The sequence below is a fragment of the Schistocerca serialis genome, chromosome 4, assembly GCF_023864345.2.
Source record: "Schistocerca serialis cubense isolate TAMUIC-IGC-003099 chromosome 4, iqSchSeri2.2, whole genome shotgun sequence".
NCBI classification, from domain to species: Eukaryota; Metazoa; Arthropoda; class Insecta; order Orthoptera; family Acrididae; genus Schistocerca; species Schistocerca serialis.
The window spans coordinates 692,631,790-692,652,708 of NC_064641.1; the positions used below are offsets into that span (position 1 = coordinate 692,631,790).

The 20,919-nt window shown below is 41.9% G+C and overlaps 1 protein-coding gene across 1 annotated transcript in view; it reads right to left on the bottom strand.

Moving 5' to 3' along the window:
- LOC126473193 (protein BCCIP homolog) overlaps nt 1-20,919 on the bottom strand; it is a 50,326-nt gene that overhangs the window by 13,317 nt on the left and 16,090 nt on the right. Inside the window, exon 4 of the mRNA XM_050100088.1 lies at nt 1,722-1,909. Coding sequence (XP_049956045.1) covers nt 1,722-1,909 — 188 coding nt within the window. The remainder of the gene's footprint in view (nt 1-1,721; nt 1,910-20,919) is intronic.

The following is a 20,919-nucleotide window of genomic DNA, read 5'->3' on the forward strand; positions in this document are numbered from 1 at the left end:
ACTGTTGACAGTTGTTTAGCTTAACATGGATCCATCGAAGGTGTGGAGGTTTATGTCCTGCGAAGTGGCTGAACTGATAAAGATCAGGTGAAAGGGGCAGGAGAGAAGATGTTCAGGACGTGGAGCAATTAGGATAGTGTGTCTTGGTCCTATGTCCAGATCACCAGCATATCACAATGAGACTCAGCCATACAAGGGTTATAGGATCTTTGGTGACTATAAAGGTTTCCCTGTAAGTGTGAATGTACCGGGTGATCTAAAAGTCAGTATAAATTTGAAAACTGAATAAATTATGGAATAATGTAGATAGAGAGGTACAAATTGACACACATGCTTGGAATGACATGGGGTTTTATTAGAACCAAAAAAATACAAAAGTTCAAAAAATGTCCAACAGATGGCGCTTCATCTGATCAGAATAGCAATAATTAGCATAACAAAGTAAGACAAAGCACAGATGATGTTCTTTACAGGAAATGCTCAATATGTCCACCATCATTCCTCAACAATAGCTGTAGTCGATGAATAATGTTGTGAACAGCACTGTAAAGCATGTTTGGAGTTATGGTGAGGCATTGGCGTCGGATGTTGTCTTTCAGCATCCCTAGAGATGTCGGTTGATCACGATACACTTGTGACTTCAGGTAACCAATAATCGCACGGACTGAGGTCTGGGGACCTGAGAGTCCAAGCATGACAAAAGTGACGGCTGAGCACACGATCATCACCAAACGACGCATGCAAGAGATCTTTCACATGTCTAGCAATATGGGGTGGAGCGCCATCCTGCATAAACATCGTATGTTCCAGCAGGTGTTTATCAGCCAGGCTGGGGATGACTTGCTCGTCGTGCAATGGAGTTTCCACGATAGTTCTAGGATTTTCGGTAGCCCAAATTCTGCAGTTGTGTGCATTGACAGACCCTCGGAGCGCGAAATGAGCTTCGTCGCTCCACAACACGTTACTCAACCAATCATCTTCCGCCGTCTTTTGAAACACCAACACCGCAAATGCCCTCCTCTTCACTAAATCGCCAGGTAACGGTTCATGATGCCGATGGATTTTGTACGGATAGCATCCGAGGGTACACCTAAGTGCCAACCAAACAGTAGTGTATGGAAAGCATGTGCAACGTGCGACTGCACAAGAGCTGACTTCCCCGTGCATAGACGAACCCGCTACAGTCTCCATTTCTTACTGAACTGTCTCAGCAGCATTACGCCTTGTGCTCGGTCGGCCACTACGGGGTCACTGACGTTTTGCTGTCCAGTGCCATCTGTCGGACCTTTTGTGAACTTCTTTTTGTTCTAATAAAACCCCATGTCATTCCAAGCATGTGTGTCAATTTTTACCTCTCTATCTACATTATTCCGTGGTTTAAGTTTTCAGATTTATACTGACTTTTTGATCGCCCGGTATGTGTGTTCTGTTAGGCTTATCTTCAAGCAAGCTATCCAAAAGCTTAGTAACATTTCGGTCTTGTTTATATGCTTGTTGATTGCCTAACCCCACAACCATACAGCGAGTGGTCACCTTTGCTCCTTTCATTACCAGTATTACACTCAGGTATTTTAAGTATATAAACAAATTTAAGGCAACAACAAAACTGCTGGACATAATTGTTTTCTTGAAGTGATAATACTTACACAATAAATGCAAAGTGAGATGATTAAAATCAACTTGAGCATTAGTTTAAGCAAATGATACTGTAATTAATTTACCTGAGGTTCTCAAGGAGAGGGACAGAAATCTGTGCAGGAATATTGACAAATCGTTCATTGATTAGCAATCCAATCGGCCTTGTGTCATCTGCAATAAGAGAACTGATCTGTGTTGCAGCTGAATCAGTTGCGTGTTCACGGCTCAGTTCCAACAATAATGAACGCAACTGCTGCACACACTCCCGTTCCTGTTAAAAATCATAATTACATTAGAATACAAAATTCAGGCACTGCATAAGGATTCAATAATGAGGAAGAAAGTATTTAATGCAATTTAATTTATTAGTCTTTGTTATGAATTAACTTATTTTCCTTATGTTGTTTTCTCCTACACAAAAGCTGCCAAGTAAGTATACATTTCAGATTCAATGTTAAGCAGGTCCAATAAATTTGAGTGAACTGTCTTCACTTTAACTGTCCATAAATTGTGTAGCAACATGATTTGCAGTGCACAGCAGTCACTTGTCCCTTGTTTCACTTAACCACTCATCTCCAGCTGTAGCCAAGTCTCCTCTCCAAATACAGATCATAATTTTATAAGGCATACTCCAATAATATGCTTATTGCCATTCACACAGCAAAACTGGATTGCATCTTCCGCCCTCAATCTTTTACACCTGCTCAGATAATCAATATAGGTGTAATTCACCAGCACAGAGATGCAGTCAGCAGCAAGCAATGTTGCAGTTGCTTTTGCATATTTGGTTATGTGGCTGGCTGCACTTCTTAAAGGCATGCGCATACCCATCACTTGAGGAGTGTTAAGTTGTTCTCATACTCTTAAAAAATGAACTGATTATGTAAGTTAAACAATGATTATATTGGGCCATTCCATGCCAAGTGGTCTATTTTTGGAAAAAGGTCCCACATGACAGCCATGGATTTTGTTGAAATTTTGTGTGAATATTCACACCTGTCCCCAATGAACACTGGTGCAGTTTTACTTTCACCAACTTAATACTTACACAGATTTAGTCCAAAAAAAGTACTTTTTAATTTTTTTTGACGTCTCTAACAAGTTCAGCTCCACAGTTCTTACAAACAACGGAATGGCTCAAAATATCAAATAATAAGGAGAAATGTCTCTCTTCTCGTGTGTCTGAAAATTAGAGATGACCTCCTGAACTTCTCAATATGACAGTATGCAGTCCACAATTTAATGACTGTGTGCTACATTGCTGTGTAAAGTTCTCTGGGCCAGAAGCTATAGTGTCTGCAATTACTAGCTGTATCACACACCATGACCCACAGGTAATTACGGTGTATAAACAATGAATGCATACTGATCAAGACACTGGACACAACGCAAATGGCACTGGATGAATTTTATTGACAAAGAACAAGAATTTGGAATGTGTCGTGCCACCATTACATTGTCAAACATCTGAGTTTGCATCAAAGTCCTTAAATTTAACTGAAGGAAGATGAGTTTATTATGCTAATGGATTTTGCTGAAAACTGTTCACTTATCATTCAGATTGCAGGGCAAGGTTGCTGCGGGGGAAGTAGTCAAGCATCAATCCACCCATTTGTCATCTATTTTCTACAAAATCAGAAGGTGGAATTTATCACTTTTTGCATCATCAGTGCCTCTCTGTGACATGTCACAACAACTATTCATATTTTTATCATGGAGCTGAGTAAATACGTAAAAATAAAATTTGCTAGGATTTCCCAACACCCACTATTTCAATTACGGCTCCAGTGCCCGATGCAAAACTTTCAAAAATATTCTCAATTTTTGTTATCATAAAAGAGACTTTTGAATGATGATAGACAGGATTTCTTTTGGCAAAAGTCATGGAATGTCACCCTGTTATAAAAACAGCTGCGCAACAAAGTGACTAGCACCAAGAGCAAACTTGCAAGGGTCAGTTAATAGGCAGATCCATGCGCCTGTAGATCCATTTCTCTTCTGCACTGAAAGCATTATTGGCATTAAATTTGCTTTCATCAGCAAATAAGAAACTGAAAAAAGTAAATTAAACATGGGCATACTCTAGAAGGAACCAGAGGAAATCATCTTTTTTGCTAACTGGTGAAACACCTCAGGTCAGCGAAAGTCTGAAATGATGCAACCTCTTTTCTGGCCACAATTAAAGGCAGTGAAGGAAGTATATTAAAATAGGACCTCCATCCAGGACAATATCCTGCATGCATTTATGAAAAGGCAAGTTGGACTGGAAACTCCTGTAAGACTTTCACTGAGCAGAAGGAAAATTTTGTAAGCTTTATGCACCAGCATGTACCAGCAAATTCATTTTATTGGCCATCAAGGAGTGAAAAGTGCTGGTTTCCACAACAGCACATTATTACAGTTATTCTGGCTCCATCAATGACAGCATTTGGGTGGCAGTTTTCCTTATGATATTACACAGTAAATCAATTAATTAACAAAGGAGGAGGAGCAGGAGGAGAAAAAAGCAAGTAGCTTTGAGTAAACATGAACTTAAGATCCTAAAAGAAACCACTTCTAGCTTTGGCCTGGGACACTTAAAGAAATGTATCCTCAGGCTTGGAGACCACGTGGAAACAAACCCTTATCAGGCTTGGGATCCTCTAGCAGAGAAACCCACCTAGGGCTGCTGTTGGACAGCTTTGAGCATGGCCCTCATGATGATGGCATTGCAGGTTTTCGCACTTTGAAAGAATCAGAATTTGTTCAGCTACCATGGAGCATAGCAACATACTGTACAACGTATCATCAGTACACTTATGTTGGACACAAACTGCAAACAATGCAGACAGAAAATACGCTATATTTTAGACCAAAAAGATAGCTAGCACATCAGTAGCACTACAAAATAAAGAGAGACATTCAAAATTCTCATTAACACAAATCCTTTTCCAAAAATGGTCAGGCAGACTGTGAACTCCACCAAAATTTACAAATGTAGCAATGGTGTAAAACTTGAAGATTGCTTATAAAATGTGTGTAGCAGCTGTGCTGCAACAATTTTACCAGTGTGCTCTATACTGCCTTGGTAATCAACATTTATATTTTGAAGCTTGTAACTAGTTTTATTCCATAATTATTACACCAACAAACTGGCTGAAAACGTCACGGTAAATTGCGACAAAAGACTTCCTCCTTTTCTTCACTTTTTCAAGTTTGTCTGACTCAAGCTCACTTTCTTTTCATCGGGATTTTTGAGAGTATTAAACAATGTAAAAAATAATTTTAAAAAAATGTCAGATTTAATTTGAGTACCAATGGAATATGAGTATATTTCACTGAATCTTCACCTTGTCATTATTTTTAGGGCCCTATATTCTTCCATTGCAAAACCAAATCTAGATTTTTTAGGTGGTTTAGAATACAGTCTTTCTAATAGAAATGGGTTGAAAGAGATCGCACAAAATACTTTTTATAGAGTGGGCTGATATAACCATTTTTGGGTTTTTACAAAAATCACCAACTCTGCCCTCAATTTGCAAACTACTGGAAAGCAGTAGGAGAATTTAAGACCTTATGTTAGTAACTTATCACATGCAATGTTTCAGGTTTATCACACACTTGCATCCAGAGATATAAAAAACTAAATTTCACACTTTTTTCATGTGTCTTTTTTGGGCGACACTGTCTCAAATTATCTATATGAAAACTGCTCACGATTTTTTTTTTAAACTATTTAACATTAGAGAATGCAAAAAGTTGTACAAGATGCCCCAGTTTTGCTTCTTTCAAGAAAATATTCCTGGATATGATAAGCTTTCACAAAACAATATGACAACTATTAATTAACAACATTTGTCAGTGTTCTTACACAATTTCAACACATTCACTGAAGTCTGAAACATAGAAATGGCACACACAAAAAAATCACAAAACACGTGTTTTTTGCAGGTAAAATTCAAATGAAGCAAAATTTTTGAAATAAAGTTTTCAGTTTTATAAGAATGTATTTTTTATTTATCTGATTCACTTTAAACTGTTTCCACCCATTCAGTTAACATAATAATTGCTACATTTGGCTTAACTTGACAACAGACGAAGATTACTGGATAAAAAAATTTGTTTTGACTTTATACATTTATCTACCTTTGTGCCAATTGTGAAGCACTCCGTACAAGTTTAAAGTCTAGAAGTGGCGTGCTTCAAAAGCCTCACAGAAAAAGCTGTTTTTAGCATGTAGATCTACATACATACTCTGCAAGCAACCATACGGATACCAATGACACCTTCCTGAGAGACAATCTCCACTTCTTCCAAATTAACAATTTAAGTGAAGAGCAGATGTGGCTCAAATTCAGAGAAATAGTATCAGCAGCAATTGAGAGATTTATACCAAATAAATTAACAAACGATGGAGCTGATCCTCTTCAGTACACAAAATGGGTCAGGACAATGTTGCAGAAACAACAACAAAAAAATTGCCAAATTTAAACAGATGCAGAATCTCCAAGATTAGTGATCTTCTACAGAAGCTAGAAATTTAGCACGGACTTCAATGCAGCATGCTTATAATAGTTTCCACAATGAAAGTTTGTCTCAAAACCTGGCAGAAAATCCAAAAAGATTCTGGTTGCATGTGAAATATGCTAGCAGCAAGACACAATCAATGCCTTCTCTGCACAACAGCAATGGAAATCCTATAGATGACAGTGCTGCCAAAGCAGAGTTACTAAACACAGTCTTCCAAAATTCCTTCACCAAAGAAGACGAAGTAAATATTCCGGAATTCAAATCACGAACACCTGCCAACATGAGTAACGTAGAAGTACATATCCTCGGAGTAGTGAAGAAACTTAAATTACTTAACAGAAGCAAGTCTTCTGGTCCAGACTGTATACCAGTCAGGTTCCTTTCTGAGTATGCTGATACAATAGCTCCATACTTAATCATATATCACTGTTCGCTCGATGAAAGATCTGTACCCAAAGACTGGAAAGTTGCAGAGGTAACACCAATATTCAAGAAAGGTGGTAGTGGTAGTGGTCCACTAAATTACAGGCCCATATCATTAACGTCAATATGCAGCATGATTTTGGAATATATACTGTGTTCGAACATTATGAATCAGCTCAAAGAGAACAGTCTATTGACACACAGTTAACACGGATTTAGAAAACATGGTTCTTGTGAAACACAACTAGCTCTTTACTTGCATGAAGAGATGACTGCTACTTACAATAGATTTCAAATTGATTCCATATTTCTAGATTTTCAGAAGGCTTTTGACACTGTATCACACAAACAGCTTGTTGTGCAATTGCATGCTTATGGAATATTCTCTCAGATAGGTGACTGGATTCATGACTTCCTGTCAGAGTTGTCACAGTTCATAGAAATTGACAGAAAGTCATAAAGTAAAACAGATATGTTTCTGGCATTCCCCGAGGTAGTGTTACAGGCCATTCCTTATCTATATAAACGATTTAGGAGACAATCTGAGCAACCGGCTTAGGTAGTTTGCAAATGATACTGTCATTTATTGACTAGTAGTCATCGAAGATCAAAACAAATTGCTAAATGATTTAGAAAAGATTTCTGTATGGCGCAAAATTTGGCAATTGACCCTAAATAATGAAAAGTGTGAAGTCATCCATATGGAGTACTACAAGGAATCCGTTAAACTTTGGTTACACAATGAATCAGTCAAACCCAAAGATCATAAATTACAGTTATGAACAACTTAAATTGGAAGGAACACATGGAAAATGTTGTGGGAAAAGCTAGCCAATGACTGCATTTTATTGGCGGGACACTTAGAAAATGTAATAAATCTACTAAAGAGACTGCCTACACTATGCTTGTCTGTCCACTTTTAGAATACTGCTGCATAGTGTGAGATACATAGCAGATAGGACTGACAGAGTACACCAAAAAAGTTCAAAGAAGAGCAGCATATTTTGTATTATTGAGAAATAGGGGAGAGATTGTCACTGAAATGATACATGATTTGGGATGGACATAATTAAAACAAATGCATTTTTCATTGCGGCAGAATCTTCTCATGAAATTTGAATGATCAATTTTCTCCTCTGAATGCGAAAATATTTTGTCGTCGACGACGACCTATATAGGGAGAAATGATCATCATAATAAAATAAGGGAAATCGGAGCTCACATGGAAAGATATGGGTGTTAGTTTTTTTCTGTGCACTATACGAGATTGGAATAATAGAGAATTATTGTGAAGGTGGTTCAATGAAGCCTCTGCCAGGCACTTAAATGTGATTTGCAGAGTATCCATGCAGATGTAAATGTAGATATGGTGTGCACTGGAGAGTACCGTGTGCCTCTAACAGTCATTTCCTTTCCTAGTGAACAAGAGTGAAGGAAATGCGATTCTCTCTATGCCTCTGTGTGAGCCCAGTTTTTCTTATCTTTGTGGACTTTACATGAAATGTATGTTGGCGACAGTAGAATTGTCCTTCAGTTAGCTTCAAATGCCGGTTCTCTAAATTTTCTCAGTAGAGTTCCATGAAAAGAGCATCATCTTCACTCCAGGGATTCGCATTTGAGTTCCCAAGCATCTCCGTACTACTTGCATGTTGTTCAAACTTACTGCTAACAAATCTGGCCACCCGCATCTGAATTGCTTCAATGTCTTCTTTTAATCCAAGCTGGGAAAACCCAAAAGAAGAAAGGTTTTCAAACAGTTAAAACTTACCTTACACCTAGGTCTAATACAATGCTGGATCAAATTTGATCCATCAGTCTCGTTCCAGTCCAAAGTTATTTATGGGTGACTGTTTCTGCACGTAAAATCTGAACAAGGATGACTGTATTTGCATATAAAATCCAAATAGTGTACATAGAACTGTGTCATTAGCTGAGCATTAATTTCAATCCAATTAAAATCTTATGCAAATGGGATTAACTGATTCGCACAATTTGCCTGAGAGCCAGCTCCCGTTCACCATTCAACCTTGGGTAATATACTGTTAACATAGAGGGGATAGGCAAAATAATGTGAACAGTGGTAGTAATGGGATGTTTGTGACTGACGGTCAACAATGCAGGTAAGGCACATGTTGCGCTGGACTGTGTGTGTTCAGTATGGACTAGGCTTCACTGCAGGTTGCTTCCCAGTAGTGCACATTTCATATTTACATTCAGATGCTGAGGTTGACGTCCATGAAAGGCCGAACAGAGTTCCAAAGAGGACAGATTGTGGGTGACCGATTAGCTGGAACATCAATAACCAAGACAGCCAACTTACTGAATGTTTCAAGAGCAACTGTTTCAACAGTCATGACAGTCTATGCAAAACATGGCAAGACATCACTGTGTAAACATAAGAGTGGGTGCAAATCAAAACTAAATGACACAGTTCATTGTACACTAACACGAATTGTGTCAAAACAACACAAAACTATGGTGCCTAAAGTGACTGCAGAGCTCAATAGCCATCTTTGAGACTGCATATCAATCGACACTGTCCGCCGAGAACTCCATAAAGCAAATATTCAAGGATGAGCTGCTATACTGAAACCATTAGTGATGACAACCAATGCAAATAAGAGTAAAACATTGTATCAGGAGCATGAATCCTGGACGGCTGATAGTGGAAACACGTCATATGGTCCGACAAGTCAATGTTTTCATTATTTCCAACATCGAGTTGGGTTTACGTCTGGAGAACGCTAAAAGAAGCCTACAATCCTGATTGCCTGATTCCAATGGTTAAGCATGAAGGTGGAAGGTGGAAGTTTGATGGTGTGGGCAGCCATATCATGGTAATCTGCTGGTCCCACCATTACTCTCAAAGGCCATGTTACAGCCAACGATTATGTAAACATTTTAGATGGTCAATTGCACCTCATGATTCAAATGTTGTTCCCCAATAATGATGCCATATTTCAGGACAACAATGCACCCATTCACACAGCCAGCACAGCACAATCGTGGTAAGAGGAGCATGCAACTGAACTGCAGTGTCTTCCCTCGCCAGCACAATCCCGACTTAAACATTATCGAACCCTTGCGGGCAATATCGGAGTGCAGACTCTGGAGCAGATTTCCACCTCCCCGTCACTACAGGAGATAGAAGAGATTCTGATCTAAGAGTGGCATAACATTCCACTGGAGACTATACAATCATTACACACTAGCATTCCTACAAGAATTGCAGCTGTATTATGGCCAAATGAGGGTCCCACCTGTTATCAATAAACCATTCCCAAGTAAGTACAGGAGTTCACATTATTTTGCCTATTCCCTGTATCTACTGTAAGACAGATGTTCGAATAGCAACACAAATGATTGCTGGTTGGGCTAAGCCAAAACCTTCTTACCCTATGTTCCTAGCTCAAACAGGAACCAAATGCCAAGACCCCCAAAACCACAATTCTCCACATGGCATTTCCATACCCACTTGTCACAGGGCTTCTGGATTTTAATGATTAATTTCATAAATAAGTTTGACATGTACATTAAATCAGCCAAGTTGTCACATAGACTAATATAACAACGAAAATAATCAATTATTGACAATATAATGTAAATGGATAGATAAAAAAAATCTAGTCACCAATCAGCGGCAGAACACACACACAAAAAGGTTTAACTTTTACAAGCTTTCAGAATCACTGGCTCCTTCTTCTGGCAGAAGAGCTGAAGGGCAAGGAAGAGGTGTGAAGGAAAAGGACTGAAGAGGTTTAGGGAAAGAGGTACAGTTCAGAAAAGTCACCCAGAACCCGGGGTCAGTGGAGACTTACTGGACGGGATGAGAAGCAAAGTCTCCCCTGACTTCATTCATCAGTTTTCTTTCTGGAAATGTAGATGTATGGAATCTTCCTGTTGACTTCATCCATAGATCTCAGGGGTTGGCAGCAATCTGCAGTTGCCCTCGAGGACAGTATACTGGGTTCTGTTATGTACTGCTCAAGTGTTTGGGATCTGTACCAGGTCGGATTGACGAAAAAACAATTCAGAGGTGAGCTGCTAGATTTGGTGCCGGTAGGTTTGAACAACATGTAAGAGCTACGGAGATGCTTCAGGAACACAAACGAAAATCCCTGGATGGAAAGTGACATTCTTTTCAAGAAAAGAGAAAATTTAGAGAACTGACATTTGAAGCTGACTGCTGAATGATTCTACTGCTGTTAACATACAATGCGCTTAAGGATCTCGAAGATAAGATACGAGAAATTAGAGCTCATATGGAGGCATACAGTCAGTCATTTTTTCCCTCGCTTCGTTTGCGAGTGGAACAGGAAAGGAAATGACATGTAGTGATACAGACTGCCCTCCGCCACAAACTGTACGGTGGCTTGCAGAGCATCTATGTAGATGTAGAAGTAGAGCTTACAAGTGGTATAGTCCATATCAATTCAGGCAGGCTAGGAAAAAATCTTACCTTCAGAGTCTCAGATATTACTGAATGTCAAAATGAAGGACTAAGTAAGAAAAATATATTTTTTTTTTGTTTTCTCCAAAAAAAATTCGGCTCCGAGATATAACCCTCAAAAGATGACACTGCACATATCATTTTGAAGATGTGAATTTTGGAAAAAATCTGGAACAGTTCTAGATATTTTGTTGTTTTTTTTTATTTGAAAAATAATTGCTTTATGATTTCTCCATTTGGATTTTTCTGTCAAAGTTCTTTTACTATGACATTCTGAACTTTTTTTGTAATTTATGGAAAAAAAAATTTTTTTTTTCTAAAATGCCAATCCATAAAATTTTGATTTTTTTCCTGTTGATTTGTACAATATAATTCTAAATTCCCTGAAAAGGAGAGCTTCCACTTTTAGGTTGATAGTTTTTATAAACAACTGAAATTTTTGTCATACATAAAATCTGTTTTATTACCACATTATCACATAACAGGCTCTTAAAAATCAAAACCTTATTTAACATAATTTTAGTTTCGAAAGATGAGGAAGAGACTCACTTTTCAAGCATTTTAAATGGTTCCAAAATGTACGTGAAAGGTCCAAAGACTTGAAGGTTTCAATTTATACAAATTCTGTGCACTCTGTTTTGTACTGAAATTAGCCATCAATCAAGTAAAAATGTGTACCACTGCTTCAGTATCATCCTTTGATATAGAGTGATGCCTTCCTGTTGAACCAATAGGAACTGAAGCACTTACAATTTTCAAAACATTGTGACCAGCAAGTGAGCACTGATGGCATTGTTGCTGTCCTTCAGCTGGAAACCTATATCCAGCAGCTGGTCCATGTGATAGCATAAAGTTCACTACAATTTCGTTTAACTCATAACTGGTGTCTACAATCTCTGCAATCCACCAGCCACACACACACACACACACACACACACACACACACACACACACACACACACACACAACATTCTTTTTTCTTCTCATGGAATTCTTCCATTTCCTATTTGGACAAAAGAATGAGGGCTGTGGAAGTGTAAGATTTCACAACTCTCGTAAAATCCTCAGCATTCTAAATACCAACTGTATTGGGTCTGGAAAGATTATATTTTGTAGCATGGTGCTTCAACAGGCCCCCTACACCATCACAAGGCCCCTTCCCGTGACCAGTAGCACTGTATGCCCAGTCAGTTGGCACAAGCACAATTCAAACAGCTGGTAACGATTTTTAAAATAACTAGGAGCACCATCAGAAATAATGATGATCTTCTCTGCCCCTGTTTGCTGTTGAATTTTGTGTTTTGGTAGCAGAACCTGTGCTGAGTCATGTCCCGTGTCATCACTTATAACTGCAACACTCGTGGTCTTGTTTTGAAAACATGTCACTCCTGTAAAAATTGAAACCTGGTCATTACTCTAATGATACCCTTGTACTTCTTGTGGGAGAATTACAGACAAGTTCTCTGCAAAATCACAGTGAAGCACTAAACATAGTTCTTCAGCCTGTACACACCCTTTCACTTCTGCAGTGTGCTGCAATGTGTTGATATTGCAATTTCTTCAGATGCTGGTGTGTTACTACTTTCACTGACCATTTGCAAAGTTCATTAATGAAACTGTCAAAGGCAACAGCTTTCTTAATTAGTTTATTTTCCTCCCATGTTGCACGTGTAATTTCTGCAGAGTTATCTATTACGTCTTCCAGGCCAAGTGTGTGCAAAGACAGTCCTCCCTTTACAGGGCAGTCACCACAGTCTTGAAACAAACAAGTCTCTCGCTTTACATTGCAGACTACTAATGACTTCACATGCCAACGAAGGTGACATGTCACGTGCTCCAGCAAGTTCTTCAGAGCTACCACACAAACTTCAAAATTCATGCAGTACACACATAAACAGACATCTCTAGGTGGGTGTGTAACTACCCACTTAGGTCATAGTGCATAAAATTTCAGTCTTTTAATATATGAAGTTCTGTAGTTGCTCTTATAAATTACAAAAGTTTCTTTAATACTGCAAGTCATGTACCTCTTCACTTGCACAACTTTTCGACCTTCAACTGTTACAGTTATAGTGACCTTTTTAATGGCACTCTGGCGAGGACAGTCCCATTTATCTTCCACATAAAATGACTGTACCGTTTGAACTTGAGATGCTTCTACAGGATGACCATAAGTGTGATCTGGTCTTCCAAAGTCTCCTTTTACAGACATCACACTTCTTGATTTGTGATACTGATGGAACATGATTCAAAATTGTTTTATTTGAAAATGTGTCTGGAATAATAGTTAAACCTTGCACCTTGCCACTGTAGAACACACAATATTCAACAGCTGAATTGATATCTGTGAAAAATTCCTGGCAAGAGGTGCAAGAGTGCTTTGGTTCATTTTCTTATGAAGATGGAATTTCTACCTTGAAGAGTGTGATCACTTTTGCTGTAGTGTATTGATCCACAGCTTCAGCAATTTCTCTGCATTTTCTTGATGCATAGAGCTTATGACTCTACTTCACTGACCATGGTTTCTTAACAGGACTAACACCTACCCCTCTAGTTGACTGATTCAGGGTATTTAATTCTTCCTCTACTGATGCAAATTCGGCATCATCTGCACCATAGGAGGGTTCGCCTTTTTCAGATACTATCACTGTTGTTATCTGTCAAAACATTTAGAACACAAAAAGGCATCACTGGAAACATCCTCTCTCTGAAACAGAGTCTTCAAATGAGAACACTTATTCCCAACCTGAACAAAATCTCTGTGTGTGTGTGTGTGTGTGTGTGCGTGTGTGTGTGTGTGTGTGTGTGTTTTACATATCACTAACAGTCAGCACACTTCACTCTCCTGTGGCCTCAGTCAGAAGACATTTCAAACAGTCCTTTTCACAAAACACACTGCAACTGTGTCAACTGACAAATTCCTTGTGAAAAAACAGTACTCACTGGCTGGTCTCAGATGTCTTAGAAGACTCTTCAGTAAACATATTAGCCCTGAACAACTACAGTACAGAAACAGAAACCGACAATAAACTACAACAAACTGTAAGAAATATCTGCAACAATGAAAGTGAAAAGAAATAACTGCAACATAGAAAGTGATAAGAAATAACTGCAACAAAGACAATAGAAATAAACATTGTAACAAAGAAATTAGTGAGAAACAACTTCAGTGAAGATACATGTTACCCTTGAAAGATAAAAAAATGATTTTTTAAAAGAAAACCTGTCCATCATTAACGGGAAGCTCTCCTTCACGGAGAACGTAGTACTATATGGTACTCAACAGAGAAAAAATCTAACTTTTGTGGATCGGCATTTTTGAAAGAAAAAAAATCTGTACATTATTAAAAAAATTCAAAAGGCGACAGTAAAAGAACTTTGCCAGGTATGTCCAAATGGAGGATACCATTGTAATCATAAATTGTAATGATAAAGAACACAGCCATAGTCCAGTCCAGTCTAGCTCGAATTATTCCTCAGCACATGGTGAGTGCAAAACTTTGATGCGCTCCCCACCACAAATGGCTGAGTGAGTGAAATACAGGGTGATTATAATTAAAGTTGCACTTTCAAACCGCTGTAGACATAACACCACTGGTCAGAATGATGTCAAATTGCAACAGAATGTTATCAGAGAAGGGGTAAATGTATGGAAGAAGAAAAATAAATAGTTACATAATGTAACAATAGATGGCACTGTAAGCATCATAATTTAACAGTGGCCGACTACAAATGACAAATGCATGGGCATACAGGTGTCATACTGTTAGTTACGTAAGCCCATCCACCACGCAATGTCATATCACATTAGATGGGAAAAATTGGCTTTTAATAGCTGGTTGGTTGGTTTAAAGGTGGGAGAAGGGACCAAACTATGATGTCATTGTTTCCTTGTTCCTAATAAAACAATGCCGTAAGTGTGAGAATAAAACGGACGAAACATATAACACAAAACGGAAAGAAAGGAAAAGCCACAAGAACGAAGGGAAGGCAACAAACACTAAAAGGAACAAAAGAGGACAAGAAAACAACAGAGAGATGATAGAAACAGAAGAGAGTAAAAAATGAAAGCAGATTACAGTAGCTGGCCAACCACGAGAATAAAAAGGGAAAGCCAGCCACTCTGAATCATATTAAAACCTCCACCCTAAAAGCACTAGGGTGGAGGAAACAAAGGGACAACAGACACGCGCTAAAACCTACATAAAACCCACTCTCACAAATAAAATGTAAGACTGAAGCTGCTGTGGAGGCATTGTTGCCCAACACCAAAGGCAGGGTGCTGGGAAAGTCAAAAGTCTGCCGTAGAGCAGCTAAAAGTGGACGACTGTCATTTGGGAGCCACAGCGACACAGAGGTGGGTCCTTGCAACTGAGTAGCTAACCATGCTTTAGCCACGTATGGCCAATGCGGAGCCATCAGAGGACAACTGATTCCCTGCGAGAGGCCTGCATGGAAGACTTCCACACATTCATAGTCTCCTTAATGACACGCAGTTGGTTGTGCGTGCTCTTATGCCATTCCATCTCCCAAACCCAGAAAACCCTGCGGTGTAAGACAGAATGCAGGTCACCTTCGGAGATGCTTATCTTCAGAAGCGATTTCTTCGTCGCCTGTCAGCAAGTTTGTTGCCAGGGATTCTGACATGTCCCGGGGTCCACACAAACACCACGGAACGGCAGGACTGTTCCAGAGAATAGATGGACGCTACCAGAGGGTGGTGAGGGTAGCACTGGTCGATAGCTTGTAGGCCGCTCAATGAGTCAGTACACGGGAGAAATGACTCGCCAGGGCATGAGCGGATGTACTCAAGAGCACGAGATATGGGTGCCAGCTCTGCAGTGAAAACACCGCAGCCAACTGGCAAGGAGTGCTGCTCAATATGTCCTCCATGAACATATGCGAAGCCTACACTGACCATCAGCCATTGAGCCATCTGTGTAAACCACTTTAGAGCCCCGGAACACGTCAAGAATCGAGAGGAAGTGACAGCGGAGAGCGGCAGGGTTAACGGAGTACTTAGGGCCATGCAAAAGGTTCAGATGAAGCTGCGGCCGAGGCGTACACCATGGAGGCGTACGTGAACGGACTGCAAGTAGAAGTGGTAAAGGGAAGGACTCCAGATCGGAGAAAAGGGACCGCACGCGAACCGCAATCATTAGCCCCGATCTGGGCTGCCGATGCAGGAGATGGACCGCTGCAGGCGGGAAAAGGAGACTGTAATTCAGATGCTCAGGGGAGCTATGAGTGCGCGCTGCATAACTGGCGAGCAGTTGCGCACGCCTGATCTGCAGTGGAGCGACACCAGTCTCCACCAGTACGCTGGTCACCGGACTCGTCCTAAAAGCTCCTGTAGCTAATTGAAACCCACAGTGGTGCACAGGGTCCAGTAAATGCAATGCTGAAGGCGCTGCCGAACCATAAACCACACTCCCATAGTCAATTCAGGATTGGACAAGGGCTCTGTAGAGCTGCAGCAGCATACAGTGATCTGCACCCCAATTGGTGTTGCTCAGCGCGCTGATGTGCTGCCAGCAATTCTGCTTAAGCTGACAAAGAAGAGGAAGGCTAGTCAATCGAGCATCGAAAACCAGTCCTAAGAATTGGCATGTCTCCACTACAGTGAGTGTATCATCATTAAGGTAAAGTGCGGGTTCCGGATGAACGGTACGACGCCAACAGAAGTGCAAGACACACAACTTTGCGGCTGAAAACTGGAAGCTGTGGGCTAGAGATCATGACTGCGCCTTGTGGATGGCTCCCTGGAAGCACCGCTCAGCACCAACAGTACGGGACCAGTAGTACGAAATGCAGAAGTCGTCTGCATACAGAGAAGGTGAGATGGAGGGCCCGACAGCTGCTGCTAGACCGTTAATGGCCACTAAAAATAGAGAGACTCCATTCTCCTGGATATGGATGGAACTATGGAAGTCACCAACTTGGACACGGAAAGTACGGAGCGCCACGAAGTTTTGGATAAAAATTGGGAGTGGTCCCCAGAGACCCCACTCATACAATGTGGCAAGTATATGACATCGCCAAGACATGTCGTATGCTTTACATCAGTCAAAAAAGACGGCAATCAGGTGTTGCCATCTGGAAAAGGCTGTTCGGAGGCAAACTCGATGGACACAAGATTATCAGTGGTAGAGCGACCCTGGCGGAAGCCACCCTGACACGGAGCCAGCAAGCCACGTGACTCCAGGGCCCAACCCAACCGTCCACATACTATACGTTCCAGCAGCTTACAAAGAATGTTGGTGAGGCTGATGGGCCGATAGCTATCCACATCAAGCGGGTTTTTACCGGGTTTGAGCACTGGAATGATGGTGCTCTCCTGCCATTGCAATGGAAAGACGCCATCGCACCAGAGCCAGTTGAAGATGATGAGAATATGTCGCTTGTAGTCAGATGAGAGATGTTTAATCATCTGGCTGTGGATGCGATCAGGCCCAGGAGCTGTGTCGGGGCAATGTGCAAGGGCACTAACGAGCTCCCACTCTGTAAATGAGGCGTTATAGGATTCACTGCAGCGTGTAGTGAATGAGAGGATGTTCTCTTCCAGCCGCCGTTTGAGTGTGCGAAAGGCTGGGGGTTAATTCTCCGACGCAGAGGCTCAAGCAAAGTGCTCAGCAATCACTGCCCCTGATGCTGGGGCAGCGACAGGAAAATAGGGAAGTGGTCACTACCACACAGGTCATCATGTGCTCTCCAGTGGATAGGCAGATAGATGGGAGAAGTCCTGGGCTGCAAATTAATAAATCAATGGCCAAGTAACTACCATGAGCCACAATGAAATGTGTGGCAGCCCCAGTATTTAAGAGGCAGAGGTCGAATTGCGACAGTAAAATTTCGACATCTCTGTCTCGGCCAGTAAGTATGGTACCACCCCACAAGGGGTTATGGTCATTAAAATCTCCCAGGAGTAGGAAAGGTTTAGGGAGTTGATCAAACAGTGCAGCTAATACATTCAGGGGTACTGCACCATCTAAAGGAAGATGTACATTGCAGACAGTTATTTCCAGCAACGTCCTTATTCTGACAGCCACAGCTTCAAGAGGGGTTTGAAGGGGCACATGTTCACTACAGACCGAGTATAGGACATAAACGCAAACTCCACTTGACACTCAATTACAGTCACTATGATTCCTGTAATATCCCTTATAGCCACGGAGGGCAGGGGTCTGCATTGCTGGGAACCAGGTTTCCTGGAGGGAAATGCAGGTAGCAGATGTAAAGCTTAACAGTTGCCGTAGCTCAGCCAGGCAGTGGAAAAAACTGCTGCAATTCCAATGGAGGATGACATCATTGAGACACTGGGAAGGCATGGAACATTCAAAGAGGAAGCTATGCCTCAGTCACCTGCTGCCACCAATTTATTGCCTAAGCAGTCTATATCCATTGTGTCTGAGGGTCTGGCGAAATGTAGGTTCTCAGCGGACACCAAAATCTCCACCCCATCCTCAGCCGCAGAGCTTGTAGGTAGTGGTGGTGTGGGTTCCACCACAATATCCTTCATCTTAGGGGTTGTCTTTTTGGATTTCTCTCACTGCTCCTTGAGTTTCCCTGGCTGGGAGGACTTCACTGGCTCAGTCTCCGGGACTGAGGATGAGCGTGAAGCCCTATGACCAGCTGCTATTGGGCTCTTCAGCCACTGTCAGATGTCGTCTTTCCCACTAGAAGAAACCTGGGAAGGGAGAGACCCAAGAGCCCCTTCCTAGCGAGAGAAGCCAAGGAAGATTTACACTTCTCCGGCTTAGAAGTGGGGACGGACATCATCCCCAATAGTCGGGGGGGGGGGGGGGGGGGGTATTGCTCCTGAAGTAGGTGGTGCAGGAGCAACAGGGAGGGGAATGCCCACCACCATCAAGGGGGCAGGTGTAGTCTTCTGACTCTGAGAGGTGACCTGGGTTGGCAGAGCTGATAGTGCTGATAGTGCCAGAACTGTTGTAGCGGCAACATAAGACAATGTCACATGCACAGGATGCAGGCATTCAAATTTTCTCTTAGCCTCAGTGTAGGTTTTGGTCCAAGGTCTTGTACTCCATGATTTTCCTTTCTTTCTGGAGAATCCTGCAGTCAGGCGAGCAAGGCGAATGGTGCTCTCCGTAGTTGACACAGATGGGAGGCGGGGCACATGGAGTATTGGGATGTGATGGGCATCCACAATCCCAGCATGTGACGATGGAAGTATAACAGGAAGACATATGGCCGAACTTCCAGCACTTAAAGCACAGAATCGGGGAAGGGATTAGGGCTTTACATCACACCGGTAGACCATCATCTTGACCTTCTCAGGCAATGTATCACCCTCAAAGGCCAAGATGAACGCACCGGTGGCAACCTGATTATTCTTCAGACCCCGGTGGACACACCGGACGAAACATACACCTCAACACTCTAAATTGGCATGCAGCTCACCATCGGACTGCAAAAGAAGGTCCCTGTGAAATATGATACCCTGGACCATATTTAAGCTCTTATGGGGCGTGATGGTTACACAAACATCCCCCAACATGTCACAAGCATGTAACTCCCGTGACTGGGCAGAGGATGCTGTTTTGATCAAGCCTGGCCCAGATCTCGTTTTGGACAAGCCCTCCACCTCCCCGAACTTGTCCTCTAAATGCTCAATAAAAAACTGAGGCCTCATCATCATGAAAGATTTCCCATCAGCTCTAGAACATACAAGGTACCGGGGCAAATAAGATCCACTGCTATCCTTAGCCACATGTTCCTCCCAAGGTGCGGTCAGGGAGGGGAACGATTTGGGGACATACTTCTGTGCATTGAATTGACCTTGTGATCGCTTAGATACTGCTGGTGTTTCACCACCAGCAAGAGATGATGGACTACGCTTCAACGCGTGTCATCCGCCCTGATGGCACCCACTCCGACCAGGGGCCCTCCCCACGGGTGCCAACCAGCCGCAGCAAAGGCCACCTGGCAGGACGGCCATTGCCGGGAGTGCCGATGTCCCAGGGGGATGGGCATCTACCCCTTGGCATACATGGCGCAGGCATCAGCAGAACAATCCCTGTGTGGTCAGGGGGCTACAACCAACAGGATACATGGCGGCCCCACCACAACGGACCGGCTACTGTGCTGGATATCAGGTGCAAAGAAGTCCATGGTCATCGCCAACGCAGAAATCGACACTGCATAGTGCATGGTGGAAAACGCACCCAAGAAGGTGTCCTTGCCCAAGAGATGGAGAATGGGCAGGACTGCAATGCGAAACGAGAAAGTGGGGTAAAGATCTCAAAGCACGATGGACATGATGCACCTTCTAAGGCTCCCTCCCCCAATTGGCTCGCTCTTCGGGAAAATTTTGAAGAATGGGGGTCAAACCCTACAGGGGACCATCACATGAAGGCCGAAACGTGTGAAACTCTTTTAGTCACCTCGTACAACAGGCAGGAATACCTCGGGGCCTATTCTAACCCCCCGGACCTGCAGGGGGGCTTTTAATAGTCCTGAGACCAAAAACCACATACAAAGTGTCACTCACATCAGATTTTAATTGTCCTGAGCCAAAAACCGCATAAAAAGCATCAGTCAAAATGAAATGGGATTATTAGTTTCCATGTGACTGGCATAAAACATGTTCAATATGCTGTCCACCATTTTCTGCAACAAGGTGAAATTGAGAAACAACGTGTTCCAAAACTGATTGAAGTGTTTCCAAGGTCATGTTCAGAAGGTGTTGAGCAATGCATGCCTTCAATGTAGCCAAGTTTGCAGTCTAAACACTAAACACAACATCTTTCAGATAGCTCCACAGCCAGAAGTCATACAGATTAAGATAAGGCGATTGGGACAGCCAGGCTGTAGGGAAATGGCGGCTGATAATTCTAGCATTTCCAAAATGGCACTTCAGCATCTGCTTAACTGGATTT